Source organism: Carcharhinus amblyrhynchos, chromosome 27, assembly GCF_965287045.1.
Source record: "Carcharhinus amblyrhynchos chromosome 27, sCarAmb.v2.hapA, whole genome shotgun sequence".
Lineage (NCBI taxonomy): Eukaryota > Metazoa > Chordata > Chondrichthyes > Carcharhiniformes > Carcharhinidae > Carcharhinus > Carcharhinus amblyrhynchos.
This window is the reverse complement of record NC_137350.1, coordinates 40,596,639-40,611,852: the sequence shown is the minus strand read 5'-3', so window position 1 is coordinate 40,611,852 and position 15,214 is coordinate 40,596,639. Positions and strand designations below refer to the sequence as shown.

The window sequence follows — 15,214 nt, the reverse complement described above, 5'->3', positions numbered from 1 at the left end:
CCAGGGATCTGGGTTCGATTCCCAGCTTGGGTCACTATCTGTGCAGAGTCAGTACAGTCTCCCCATGTCTGCATGGGTTTCCTCAGGTGCCCTGGTTTTGTCCCATAGTCTGAAAGACGTGCTGATTAGGGGCTCTGACTCAAACAGGTGCCAGAGTGTGACAGCTTAGGGGAATTTCACAGTAACTTTGTTGCATTGTTAATGTAAGCCTTACTTGCGACGAATAAATAAACTTTATTGAGGCACCTCAGTAGGAATGCAGTGACGTGGACAATCAAAATAACATTTGTATTGATCACTTTGAAATGGAAGGAATTTAAACATGGAATTAGGAGGCTAAAAGGGGCATGAAATGTCCTTAGTGAACAGGGTCAAGGAGAATCTTAAGGTTTTTGTGCATATATTAGGCTCAAGAGGGTAACAAGAGAAAGAGTAGGCCCACTCAAGAACAATGGAGGGAAGTTAGGCGTGAAGCCACAGGAAGTGGGTGAAATCCTTAGCGAGTACTTTGTGTCAGTATTCACCAAGGAGAAGGATATGACAGAAGTTGCTTTGAGGTAGACAAGTCCCCAGGGCCAGATGGAATCTATCCCAGGTTACTGTGGGAGGCAAGGGGAGAAATAGCTGGGGTCTTAACAGATATCTTCACATCCTTTTTGAACACAGGTGAGATTCCAGAGGACTGGAGAATTTCCAGTGTTGTTTCCTTGTTTAAGAAAGGAAACAGGGATAATCCAGGAAATTATAGGCCAGTGAGCCTGACATCCGTGGTGGGGAAGTTTTTGGAGAAGATACTGAGGGACAGGATATAGGCACATTTGGAGGAAAATGGACTAGTTAGTGATAGGCAGCATGGTTTTGTATGGGAAAGGTCATGTCTTGCCAACTTGATTAAGTTTTTTGAAGAGGTGACAAAGATATTTGATGAGGGAAGGGCTGTGGATGTTTATATGGACTTCAGTAAGGCGTTTGATCAGGTCCCACATGGCAGACTGGTACAAAAACTAAATTCACATGGGATTCGGGGTGGGCTGGCTGGATGGATACAGAACCGGCTTGGAAGAAGCAGTGATTCGAAATCTAGTGGCTTTTGCTACCAAAAAAAACCTGTTGGACTTTAATCTGGTGTTGTGAGACTTCTTACTGTGTTATAGAAGACTGAGAGTAGTGATGAAAGGGTGTTTTTCAGAATGGAGGTCTGTAGCCAGTGGTGTTCCGCAGGGATCAGTGCTGGGACCTCTGTTGTTTGTAGTATATATAATGATCTGGAGGAAAATGTGAATGGTCTGATTAGTAAGTTTGCGGATGACACGAAGATTGGTGGAGTTGCTGATAGTGCCGGGGATTGTCAGAGGATACAACAGGATAGAGATAGATTGGAGACTCAGGCACAGAAATGGCAGATGGAGTTTAATCTGGATAAATGAGGTGTGATGCACTTTGGAGGATCAAATTTAGGTACGAATTAATATTGTAAATGGCAGAACCCTTAGGAACATTAACATACAGAGGGATCTGGGTGTGCAGGTCCACAGTTCCCTAAAAGTGGTAGCACAGGTGGCCAAGGTGATTAAGAAAGCCTATGGCATGTTGGCCTTCATTTGCCACGGCATTGAGTACAAGAGTTGGGAAGTCATGTTGCAGCTATATAAAACCTTGGTTAGGCTGCATCTGGAGTATTGCGTGCAGTTCTGGTCACCCACACTGCCAGAAGGACGTGGAAGCTTTGGAGAGAGAGCAAAGGAGGTTCACCAGGATGTTGCCTGATCTCGAGGGTGTTGGCTACGAGGAGAAGTTGCATAAACTTGGATTGTTTCCACTGGAAAAACAGAGACTGAGGAGAGACCTGATAGAGGTCTACAAAATTATGAGAGGCTCAGACAGGATGGATAGTCAGAGACATTTTCCCAGGGTGAAAGAGTCAATTACAAGGGGCACAGATTCAAGGTGAGAGAGGGAAAGTTTAAGGGAGATGTGCAGGGGAAGTTTTTCACGCAGAGAGTGGTGGGTGCCTGGAACGCGCTGCCAGTGGATGTGGTAGAGGCAGGGGGGCAGCAACATTTAACAGGCATCTGGATGGGTGCATAAATGGGGAGGGAATAGAGGGATACGGACTGAGTGAGGGCAGAAGGTTATTTTTAGTTCAGTTAGGACATCATGATCGGCACAGGCTTGTCCCTGTGCTGTACTCTGTTTGTCTGTAACGTCCTTTCAGATATTTTATAAGTAAGATATATCTTTGCAAATAGAGCAGTCTGGGATTGGACTGAGATAAAAGGTACTCGAGGACTGGGAGTCATTTTTAAAATAATTACTCCAGTTCCAGGATTAAAGGTGATTTGTTAGCAAGGGGAAAGTGTGTACTTGGTGGTGTATTGATGCGATTGAGCTGTGATTGTGTTCAAGGATTGACAGACACACACTGTACTGGAGGGGTTCCTACCATTCTGTGATTGGCACTGCTGTTTGGATTGGCAGGGGTTTGGATGGCCGCTGTTGGTAAGTTTGATTGGCGTTCTGCAATAATCGACGTGTTGTCGCCTTGCTGATTTCTTCCCATTCCTTTTGAATCCCACTCATCGTAGATCAGAATTCCTGCAGCAGAAATGCAGAGAAGTCAAACTCCCACCCGGTGAGAGGCAACGGAATGGAGACAAGCTGCTGGAGCGGGATCGCAGGGAGAGGGCAGCTCCGTGAGATGGACTGGGAATGGACATGGGAAAAGCGCGGATACATTCTCCATTCTCACACTGACCAGAATCAGAGCAGGTGCCCCTGATAGACACCTGATGAGCAGGACCCACATAAGGTGCCCAGATAAGTACAGCACGCAGAGAGGAGAGGGCCACCCTCCACTGGCCCAGGGCTGCCCCCCAATACAGCTACTTGAGATGGCCTCCCTGGCACTGTCTCCCCGACACAGGCACTCGACAAGGACCCCCGACACCATCACCCTGATACAGCCTCCCCACCCCCCCCCCCCCCCCCCCCCCCGACATTGTCCCCCCTGCTCTCCTGACACTGCCCCCTGGTGCCACCCCAGGCTCTGCCCAATGTTTTGAAAACCTACTTAACCACTTTGTCTAAGTGGTTAAAATACAGCGGAAGAAGCTGCACTTGAGGCCAATGGGATCCACCCTGTTTTCCCGCTCACTGTCACACTCCACAGAAAATATTCCACTCCTGCACTGGGATTGGAAATGGATTTGGGATTTGGACTGGGATGGGGATTGGGATTGGGATGGAGAATGGGGATTCTTCACCCCAGCCTTGTTTTCAGCCCCTCATCTTTACACAATACTTGTGTTGCTGTACACAGCCTAAACTGGTGTGTGCTTATCAAACAGGGTACACATAGTGTCAGTGTGTATTTATCACACTGAGTACACTCGGAGTTTGGTGTGTATTTATCACACTGTGTACACTCGGAGTTTGGTGTGTATTTATCACACTGTGTACACTCGGAGTTTGGTGTGTATTTATCACACTGAGTACACTCAGGGTTTGGTGTGTATTTGTCACACTGTGTACACTCGGAGTTTGGTGTGTGGAGAAATCTAGCACGAGGGGGCATGGCTTTAAATTAAGGGGTGGTAGTTATAGGACGGATGTCAGGGGTAGGTTCTTTACCCAGAGGGTGGTGAAGGATTGGAATGCCCTGCCTGCTGCAGTTGTAAATGTGCCTAGTTTGGGGGCGTTTAAGAGATCCGTGGATAGGTTTATGGGCGAGAAGGGATTGGTTTAGGTTAGTGGGTCATTGTTTTGTAACTGGTCGGCGCAACATCGTGGGCCGAAGGGCCTGTTCTGCGCTGTAATGTTCCATGTTCTATGTATTTATCACACTGAGTACACTCAGGGTTGGGCTATATTTGTTCTGTATATTCAATGCTTTACAGTGCAGACTGTCAGAGTAAACACTATTCTCTCTGAGCTGCACCCTGACGATATTTACCTTCCAAAGGGAGGGACAGGAAATCACTACAGAACAAAGACATCTCTACAGCTGCATGTGAGTGACTCGGGGGCAAACAGCTTCGAATGAGCAAGCTGACACTTGTGGACCTCCTGCAATCTCCCCACCCTGCTGTCTCCCAGCTGCTGACTGTGCAGGCATCGTCCTCTCCTCTAACCCTGCCTTGTGTCTCCATGCGGATAGCAAGAGTATCTCTTCCTCAGAGATTATCAGAGCGGAATCCATGCTGGCCCTTTCCCAGTGATGCACATTGTCCAGGAAAACTAACACTCAGCAATCCTGATCCCTGCCTGTTTATTGCTGCCCCACCCTGGGATTTAAGACTAAGTGCAGCCTCCAAAAACAGACCCAGTTATTGAGAACAGTTGATAAGATAGAACAAGAGAGAGGCTTGGTCTGTCAAACTGTGTGACTGACACAAATCTGAAAGAGAACCAAAATCTGCTCAATGCTGCTTATCCAGTCCTCCAGACTCAAAACGCTCACTCTGCTTCTCTCTCCACACAGGCTGCCAGACCTGCTGAGTTTATCCAACATTTTCTGTTTTTATTACAGTAATTCTTCAAGTGAACATGGATTCATTTGAACAATATTCCAACTCACTGAGTGAATCTATTAGAATGACACAGCAGTGCAGCCCGGAAGGAGGTCGATGAGCTTATTAAATTTATGTTGGTTCTTTCAAAGAGCCATCAGTTTTCCCACCTCTCCCCCAATTCCCCATCGCCCAGTCTGAGATCACCCAAACCAAACCAATCATTCTCATTGATGTAGCCCAGGAATCCACTACTCAAATAGCCAGAGCCTGAATACAACCCCTAAGCTGAGCATGACCTTTAACCTCAACATAGCTCAAATGTTGGATAATTAGTCTCAGTCCCAGGCCAGGAAGAATTAGGGATCCTGAAACATGGGCAGTGGCACAGTGGTCACACTGCTGCCTCACAGTGCCAGGGTCCCAAATCCCAGCATGGGTCATTGTGTGAAATTTGCACGTTCTCCTCATGTCTGGGTGGTTTCCTCCTACAATCCAAAGATGTGCAGGTTAGGTGGATTGGCCATGGTAAATTGTCCATTAGTGTTGGGGGTATTAGCAGGGTAAATATATCAAGTTGTGGGGCTAGGGCCTGGGGGAGACTGTTGTTGGTGCAGGCTCGATGGGCTGAATGGCCTCCTTCTGCACTGTAGGGATTCTATGAACTCCTGTAAGCTGCTTCATGGAGGCTGCCTGATGCATCAGGAACCGATCATTGGGACCTCCTCACCCAGCAAAGCACTCAATCTATAATCATAGAACAATCAGAATTATACGGTGCAGAAGAGACCATTTGGCCCATTGAGTCTGTACCAGCATGTGTGAACCACCTGACCTCCCAGCAGTAAAGATATTCCACTGCCCAGTCCAGCTGATACTGCATTGGGATGTTGGATATTTACCTGGGTTGTGTCCATCCAATGGGGGTTCCTCGCTCCTGTCTGGGAATCCATTGCTGCGGCTCGTGAGGTAGCTTTTCCTCTCAAAGTTGCCAATTGGCTGGAAGGTGGGGTCCAGTTCCAGAATTAGGTTGTTGAGGTTTTCAATTGTTGCATCTAAGCTGGGAGATAAGGGATCATCTGCAGCAGTGTTTGGTTTCGAGGTTTCCATCTTTCTCCTGTATTGCTCTGAGGTATTGGAGAGCTGGTGGGGACCGGGGTACGGTTTTACCTGAGCTGTGACTGGCTGCCGTGTTCGGTCATGGACCGGAGGTTTCTGATTGGTGAGGGACTTGACTGAGAAGGTTTGGGATCTGCCCAGTGCAGACTGACAGCTGCTCTGTGACTGGTAGCTGGGGAATGGGGGTGACACTGTGACCTCCCGACAGACCCATTGCTCAGTGGGACAGTGGCTGTAGGATTCTGTCCCCGGAACGGAGCCTGGCCCTGGGTAGGCTACTCTCGACTGACTGCAGTTGGCAGAAGTATTCAGGATGATGGCTTCCAGCTGAGGGGAGACACACTGGGTTTGGCTTCTGTCCGTGTGAATGGTGTGGGTCGACATGACATCAGGGAGGAGTGTACTGTCCTTCATCCGTGCCTGAGGATGGAAAGTGTCCTCACAAACTCTGATACCAGCTTCCTATCGCTGCCCTCGTGGGTGTTGGGAGTCGTTGACAAGTGTTTACCAATGAGGGATGTGTCCACAAACCTAGAAAATCAGATAACACCGTTAATAATTTGCAATCGATGTTAAACACAAGCTGTTAAAGAAGTTTTAGTAAATTACGGTGAGGCAATGGCGTAGTGGGATTGTCACTGGAGCCAAGGTGATGCTCCGGGGATCCGGGTTCAAATCCCACATGGCCTACATGTAATTCCAGATGGCTGACTCTGAAATGGCCCAGTGACCCAATCAGTTTAATTAGAAATGTGTAATGAGTACTGGCCCAGCCAGCAACACCCACATCAGCCGACATAAAACACTTAGGAATTCAACCCCTAGGCAATGCAACATTCTGGCAGAACCGCACCAGCCCCAGGAAAGGGAGTCAAACTCACAGCCTTGTAACTCAGGCACGGAAGCTACAATTCAACCACAGCCACCACCTTGAAATCAGCTCAAAGCCTAGACCAAAGACCCAATCAAATCTCTGCAAGAATCTGACCAGGTGAACCATACTGAATTGACTAGCAGAGTAAGGACAGAGTTAACTGGCCTCTTCCGCTTTCTATGTCTGGTGTCCTCTGGATTTGTCATTCCTGGAACAGTGGAAGTTATTCTCTATACTCTGGTGGTGTGGTGAGGTCTCAGTTAGCTGGATCTCAGTGTGGTAATTAACTACTAACTGCATTCAGGAGATGGACATGGAGGGAAACACAACAGGAGCTGCCCTGACCTCCAGCCAGTGAAAACTCCGACTCAGGAAGTAATGAATAAATCCTTCAGCAGATTTTAAGTAACCTACAGCTTTGTACAATTCACCAGTTACTCTCTTATTGTCATGTGGACACAGAGACACTGGCGGTTCTGAGATTACAGTAAAAAGTCTGACACCAGGTTTTAGTCTGACAACACCAGGTTTTCGCGAAGAGGCAGTCCCCTCGAAAGCTTGTGGGTATTACCAAATAAATCGGTTGGACTAAAACCTGGTGTTGTCAGACTTTTTACTGTGTTTACGCCAGTCCAACGCCGGCATTCCCACATCGGTTCTGAGATTAGGCAGGATACAGTGGAAGGATTAGATCACTGTTAGAGCATTCACTGTTCAGAACCCTGAGCCTCAGGGCATGGTTATGGTGTTAACAGCAACTTGGAATGACGGAGCTATTGATGTGACTCAGAATGAACTTGCTTACAAGACCCATCCCAGTTACTATGACTCTCAAATAAAACTCATGAATTCCTGGAGTAAATAAACCTTGTTGTGTGAGGGGAGGCTGAGCTGGGTGGGTCTTTACTCACTGCAGTTTCAGATTCAGATGGGCTGGACGCTGAGGAGACGTTTCCCTCTGGGGAGAATCTAAAACAAGCGGTCACTGTTTTAGAAGAAGTGGGTGTACTGTTTAAGATGAAGCAGAATTTCTTATGTCAGAGGGTGGTTAGTTTGGAATTCTCTCCCTGTGAGAGTGTTGGGGGTGGGGGAAGGGGAGGTGGGGGGGAGGTGCGGTGTGGTGGCTGGCTCACAGAGTCATAGAGGTTTACAGCATGGAAACAGGCCCTTCGGCCCAACTTGTCCATGCTGACTTTTTTTTAAACCCCTAAGCTAATCCCAATTGCCACATGTGGCCCATATCCCTCTATGCCCATCGTACCCATGTAACTGTCTAAATGTTTTTTGTCATTCATTGAGAATCTTCAAAGCTGAATTAGGTAGACAGTCACAGGTTATGGGGTAGGCAGCACGCTATCAGAGCAGCCATGGTCCTATTGACGGCACAGCAACTTTGAGGGGCCGAATGGCTGCCTCTTGCTCTTTATTTCTTAAGATCTTGTGTTGTAATGTGAAACTAAAACCTGTTTTTGTGAACACAGGAACAGAAGGAGACAACCCAGTCCCTCGGGTCAGTTTGGCCTTCACTCCGATTGTAGATCATTCACTATCTTCACTTTATCTACTCGCCTTCATTCGATAACTCCTCAAGTGTTTAACCAGCTAAACTTTACAATCTCAAACTTCAAATGGACCATTGACACTCTTTCCCCTCCCCCCAACAGCTATCTGGGGGAGGGGGAGAGCTGCAGGGGCTCCCAGATTTCCACCCGCCTTTGTGTGAGTCGCTTCCTGACTTCACCCATCGGCCCTCCCATCCGCCCCTCACCCCCCCGCCCCTCCCCACAACCCCCACGTGCACCCCCACGTACCCCCCACCCTCCCACACACCTCCCACCCCTCCCCACAATCCCCATGCACACCCCCACATACACCCCCATCCCCGCACCCACCCGAACACCTCCAAACCCCACGCACTCACCACCCCTCACCCCACCCCTCACCCTACACCCCTCACCCCACCCCATTCACCCCATCACCCCCCCATCCCAACTCCTGAATATCCCGGTTGGAATTGTGGCACTGGTGCTGACTCCCTCAATCTGAGAATGGAGTTTTGATCAATTCTATTAAATCCTTCAAACACCTTTAACCCCATCCTATACATCACCCCTTCATCTTCGCTTTTTAAATTCAGCGCCCGGTCTCCAGTTAACCGGACGTCAGTGCGCTCAGTTGCTGCATTTTAACTGATGTCCTTCCCCCCTCAACCCACTGCCCGAAACCAGCCCATTGGGTAAGAACAAGATGGAGCTGTGATGCCTCCACAGTCAAACAGCTTGATGCTATCCGGATGTACACAGATAAACTGATGACAAGAACAGCAGACCAAGGGTCAGGCAGCATCACAGCCAAACTCCCCTGTCCCCCACAGCACCACCCCCCACCACAGATCCAACCCCCCCCACCACACACACATAGTCATCCCCATCCCCACACAGCCACCTACCCCCCCCCACACACACACACACACACACACACACACACACACACACACAGTGGGCACTTTCAGTCAGGGTGTTGGGGGATGGGGGGGTGGGGGAGAGTGTGAGCCCCTCTGTCCCAGCTAACTCCTGCCCCTGAGCTCCTCAGCCAACTCCCTGATCCGAGCTCAGTTTATTGTTCTAATTTGAGATCACGCTTCATTCCTGAACTCACTCCATTATCTTCATGTCCTGAACAGAATCTGGAATCTCAGTTCCTCCCATTGGCCATCCTGTTTCCTTCCACAGAGAGAATGATTCATGCTCTCCTGTCAACAGGCTGTGAATAGACTCTGGGTGCGGGACAAGCTCTTTAATACTGTGCCCAGAATTGTTTTCTTGCTGCCGCACTCAGTCCCAGCCTCTCATTATTAAACCATCTGCCCACAGCATTCCAGCTCATCTCACTCACATTGTCCCCAGCAGCCAGTGGACAGCTGCTCACAATGACAGGAACTTAGCTTCTAACTGTAACTTCCTCATTGCAAAACGCCAAACAACAGCTGAAGAAATCACAGTTTCATGTCCCTTTATTCAACCCGAGAACTCGTGTGTCTTTCACTCTTCAAAATTAACATAGATTGTTGTAGCATTATCGATACAGAGTAAAGCTCCCTCTACACTGTCCCCCATCAAACACTCCCAGGACAGGTACAGCACGGGGTTAGATACAGAGTAAAGCTCCCTCTACACTGTCCCCCATCAAACACTCCCAGGACAGGTACAGCACGGGGTTAGATACAGAGTAAAGCTCCCTCTACACTGTCCCCCCATCAAACACTCCCAGGACAGGTACAGCACGGGGTTAGATACAGAGTAAAGCTCCCTCTACACTGTCCCCCCCATCAAACACTCCCAGGACAGGTACAGCACGGGGTTAGATACAGAGTAAAGCTCCCTCTACACTGTCCCCCATCAAACACTCCCAGGACAGGTACAGCACGGGGTTAGATACAGAGTAAAGCTCCCTCTACACTGTCCCCCCATCAAACACTCCCAGGACAGGTACAGCACGGGGTTAGATACAGAGTAAAGCTCCCTCTACACTGTCCCCATCAAACACTCCCAGGACAGGTACAGCATGGGGTTAGATACAGAGTAAAGCTCCCTCTACACTGTCCCCCATCAAACACTCCCAGGACAGGTACAGCACAGGGTTAGATACAGAGTAAAGCTCCCTCTACACTGTCCCCCATCAAACACTCCCAGGACAGGTACAGCACGGGGTTAGATACAGAGTAAAGCTCCCTCTACACTGTCCCCCCCATCAAACACTCCCAGGACAGGTACAGCACGGGGTTAGATACAGAGTAAAGCTCCCTCTACACTGTCCCCCCCATCAAACACTCCCAGGACAGGTACAGCACGGGGTTAGATACAGAGTAAAGCTCCCTCTACACTGTCCCCATCAAACACTCCCAGGACAGGTACAGCACGGGGTTAGATACAGAGTAAAGCTCCCTCTACACTGTCCCCCCCATCAAACACTCCCAGGACAGGTACAGCACGGAGTTAGATACAGAGTAAAGCTCCCTCTACACTGCCCCCATCAAACACTCCCAGGACAGGTACAGCACGGGGTTAGATACAGAGTAAAGCTCCCTCTACACTGTCCCCATCAAACACTCCCAGGACAGGTACAGCACGGGGTTCAATACAGAGTAAAGCTCCCTCTATACTGCCTCTCTCTTCCCTTCTCAACCTAGCTCAAGGGTGAGAACTTTTTCAGTTCCCCGTGTTCAGTCATTAGGCGACCACTGACCTAAAAGTTGTGCTGGGTGGGGAAAGACCCATCAGTGACCATTAAATGGCCTCCTGTCCAAGGCTCCTTCCACCTCCTTGTAAAATCGCATACAGTCCTAGGTGGGGGGGGGCTCTCCGGGTGGATCCCTCCAAGTGGGATTGCTCCCAGGGAGAATCCTGTTCATTGTATTTTCCACTCCTCATCCCTGTGACCACACTGGGTGGAGGGGCTGTGGGTCTGGCTTTGAGGCCCCCAACCCCCCACCTCCTCGCTGCTCATTCCTCTTTACACTTATATACAAGCCCTTCATTGCTGAACCCTCCCTGGGATCCTGCTGTGCCTGTGGACTGAACTCCCAGCTTGGGAAATGGATCACTGGGGAAAATCTCACCCTACTGGAGCTCCCAACCCCCTAGAGAGAGAGATATGTGGAGCTGCTGGTTAGCCTGTTGCTGGGAAATTGCTTCATTTAATGGTTCAATGTGTGGGGAGAGTTATTTCTAATCTGCAGACTCTGTACAGGAGATTTATTAACTTCATTCCTGTGTCCTTTACTTCACTGCTCACATTGAGATAAACCATTCCAGAATCTCTAACTGAAACTATATCGTGTTTCCCAGAAATCTCACAGGACAATAGCCGAACCCTTTTTTTTCTGTGAATTACCCACTCTGATATAAACTGACATTGGAACGGGTATACATTCCTATCTCTCCATTTATTCACCTGCGATTCCAGCTTCTGGTTCTGAGTTTTGAACTGTTTCAGATGCTGGAGCTTTGATTAAACACTTTGAACCCGGTTAGTTTGGTAATTGCTTGTTTAGAGTGTTTATCTGATGGAATAGTTTAGTGTTACTCACTGTACACACACAGTTTGGAAAGTCATAAACACATGTCTATCTCACCTGGAAAGTGCTAAATGAAAGGTGATTTTATCAACATATCCGCCGCATTTTTATTACGTTTTATTTCTCCCTTTGGCTCAGTTGATTTGGAACTCTGGCACAGGAGTGTGTGTCGGGAAGTGGACAGGGAATGTGCTGCTTTACTCGGTCCAGACTGAGAATCCCATCCAGTTTCCCAGACAGAAGCTGCTCCACTCAGTGCCCTTCTACCCTGACTGTGAGTAACCGACGGCTCACTGGAGATACTGTCCCCCTCCCCCATTCCTCCCCCCTCCACCCCCTCTGCCCCTGCACCCTGCCTTCCTCCCCCTTTACCCCCTTCCCTCACCACCCCACCCCCTCTCTCACCCACTTGCCACCCCACCCCACACACCCTGCCCCCCTACTCTCCTTGGCTCCACCCCACCCCCTCCCTCTCTACCCCATTCCCCTCCACCCCACCCTGCTCCCCCACCCTTGCTTCCCCCCCACCCCACCCCCTTCCCCACCCCCCCTGCCCTCTACCCCCTTCGCTCCACCCCCACACCCACCCCAACCCACCCACCCTGCCCTCTACCCCCTTCACTCCACCCGCACCCCATCCCACACCCCCTCCTACCCACCACCCACACAAACTCTCACACTGCCCCACTCCACCCACATGGGGGAGTCCTGTATTCATGGGGTGGTTCTGTGTCGGGGGCACGAGAGGGTACTGTGTCCATGGGGTGGTTGTTTGGGGGTGCTGGGGGAGGTACTGTGTCCAAGGTGGGGTTTTATGTCATGGGGGGGAGTTCTGTGCCCATGGGGGGGGTGGCGGCATTCTCTATTAGGGACAGGGATGGGGGGAGTGATCTGTGTTGGGGTCAGAAGGGTGGGGGTGATGTGTCCATTGGGGGTTGTGCTTTGTGTCAGGGATGAGGGGGTGGTACTGAGTCCATTGGGGGTGCTCTGTGCCAGGGACGGGGATGGGGGGCGGCGATGGTACTGTGTCCATGGTGGGGGGGTGGGGTGCTCTGTGCCAGGGACAGGGACGGGGCAGGGGGGGTGGGGGCGGCGGTGGTACTGTGTCCATGGTGGGGGGGGGGGTGCTCTGTGCCAGGGACAGGGATGGGGCGGGGGGGTGGGGGCGGGGGTGGTACTGTGTCTGTGGGGGGGTGGGGGGGGGGGCTCTGTGTCAGTTTTTATTGCTGGTGATCAGGAAGCCCCTCGTTAGAGGAAAGCCGTTGTTGCGGCTGGGGTGGGGCTATTTCTTCTGGAAATGCTGGAAAATCGGATGAGGAAAGTCAGCGGTGTAACTGGGAAGCTGCAGATTGTGGGAGGCAACACAAAAATACCCGGAAAATTCCATCCATGGAATCAGACAAAACCATTCATCCCTTCCATTTGTACTGGCTCTTTGGGAGAGCTTTCCCATTCATCCCAATGTTCCTGCTCCAACACCTACAAGGATTTCCCATTTTACTCTATCCAATTCCATTCTGAAAGGTACAATTCGATCTGGTCAGACAGAATGTTCTAGATAACAGTGACTCAGTGTAAAAAATCTCATCCCTCTCTCTGCTCATTCTGATAAGAATCTTCAGTCTGTATTTCACTGAGATTCCTGCTAAATATCATTTCAGAGACACTTTCTCCACAACTATTTGCCACAAAATGAGTAAAAGAAAATTTTAGATAAACCTCGTCCTGATGGAATTGTTAATGGATAGCGAGGGAACTGGATCCTGAATCCCGATGTGTGTCCTTGTCACCTCAATCTCAGTGTACGTACATCACTGACCCACGGTAAGCTCAGCGACCCTTCCCCCTTGTTCTGATCTCCATCCTTCCCTTTTTTCACTTGTTGTTCCTGTAAACCCGCCCTTTACTGATTCCTCTCTTTACCGGGATGAATCCCTGCCCTTCCCTGGCAGGATAATCCAATTACTCGCCTGCTTCCAGCACAGTGGGTTAGCACTGCTGCCTCACAGCACCAGGGACCCGGGTCCAATGCCTGGCTGGGGTCACTGTGCAGAGTCTGTACATTCTCCCCATGTCTGTGTGGGTTTACTCCGGGTGCTCCAGTTCCCCCCACAGTCTGAAAGATGTGCTGATTAGGGTGCATTGGCCATGCTAAACTGTCCCTTGTGTCAGGGGGACTAGCTAGGGTAAATGCATGGGGCTATAGGATAGGGCCTGGGTGGGATTGTGGTCGGGAACAGTCTCGATGGGCCAAGTGGCCTCCTTCTGCACTGTGGGATTCTGTGATTCTAATCAGGACCACACAGAAAGCTAACTTTCCAAAACATTTCATTGTAATTATCAACCAATCTCATCAGCAGAAAGCTGGCAGACGCCTTAACTCCCTTCTCCTTCAATAATCACTCTCCAGATCGCCAGGTTTATCACCCATTTCATCTCCCCTCACACGCCATTTACTGCTTTTTTTTTCTATGGATTTGAATCATTTCTGAGATTTTCTCATCTTATCTAAAAAGAGACAAACCTGCGGACACTCACCTCTGAAGTTTGCTGAGTTTCTGTGTTGTTGGAATGAGGGTCCCTTGCTGCTGTCAGTGTTTCAGTTTGACTCCACATTACTTTCCCCGTGTCCTGCAGATCTTTTAAAGGCTTCTCCCACCCACAGGAATGAGTGTAGTTGCTGCAGGAGGGGTGGGGCTGTTTGAAAGCAGCACACTCCAACTTTGAGAGCTGAGATCAGCCAAGCAACCACTCCCTCAGCGATTAACAGAGCAGACACATTGCAACACACATTGCCTACTGCAGCCCAGAACAAGCATCACAGAGCCAGCATCTCGTCATAGCAACCTACCCTTTCCAAATCAAACCATCACCCTGACTGGATGTTAAAAATTAGTGATTTCAATGATTTTTGGTGCATTTGATGGGGAAAATGCAGAGGGAGCTTTACTCTGTATCTAACCCCGTGTTGTGCCTGTCCTGGGAGTGTTTGATGGGGGGACAGTGTAGAGGGAGCTTTACTCTGTATCTAACCCCCGTGCTGTACCTGTCCTGGGAGTGTTTGACGGGGGACAGTGTAGAGGGAGCTTTACTCTGTATCTAACCCCGTGCTGTACCTGTCCTGGGAGTGTTTGATGGGGGACAGTGTAGAGGGAGCTTTACTCTGTATCTAACCCCCGTGCTGTACCTGTCCTGGGAGTGTTTGATGGGGGGACAGTGTAGAGGGAGCTTTACTCTGTATCTAACCCCGTGCTGTACCTGTCCTGGGAGTGTTTGATGGGGGACAGTGTAGAGGGAGCTTTACTCTGTATCTAACCCCCGTGCTGTACCTGTCCTGGGAGTGTTTGACGGGGGACAGTGTAGAGGGAGCTTTGCTCTGTATCTAACCCCCGTGCTGTACCTGTCCTGGGAGTGTTTGATGGGGGACAGTGTAGAGGGAGCTTTGCTCTGTATCTAACCCCCGTGCTGTACCTGTCCTGGGAGTGTTTGATGGGGGACAGTGTAGAGGGAGCTTTGCTCTGTATCTAACCCCCGTGCTGTACCTGTCCTGGGAGTGTTTGATGGGGGACAGTGTAGAGAGAGCTTTACTCTGTATCTAACCCCGTGCTGTACCTGTCCTGGGAGTGTTTGATGGGG

General features: G+C 49.9%; 1 protein-coding gene across 1 annotated transcript in view; it reads right to left on the bottom strand.

The window, feature by feature from the left end:
• The window catches only part of LOC145359226 (uncharacterized), a 35,349-nt gene extending 21,130 nt beyond the window's left edge, over positions 1-14,219 (bottom strand). Inside the window, exons 1-3 of the mRNA XM_080213714.1 lie at positions 14,117-14,219; positions 5,411-6,158; positions 2,444-2,595 (exon numbers count right to left, since the gene is read on the bottom strand). Of these exons, the coding sequence (XP_080069840.1) occupies positions 2,444-2,595; positions 5,411-6,041 (783 nt within the window). The 5' untranslated portion in view covers positions 6,042-6,158; positions 14,117-14,219. The remainder of the gene's footprint in view (positions 1-2,443; positions 2,596-5,410; positions 6,159-14,116) is intronic.
• Positions 14,220-15,214: the final 995 nt, after the last annotated feature.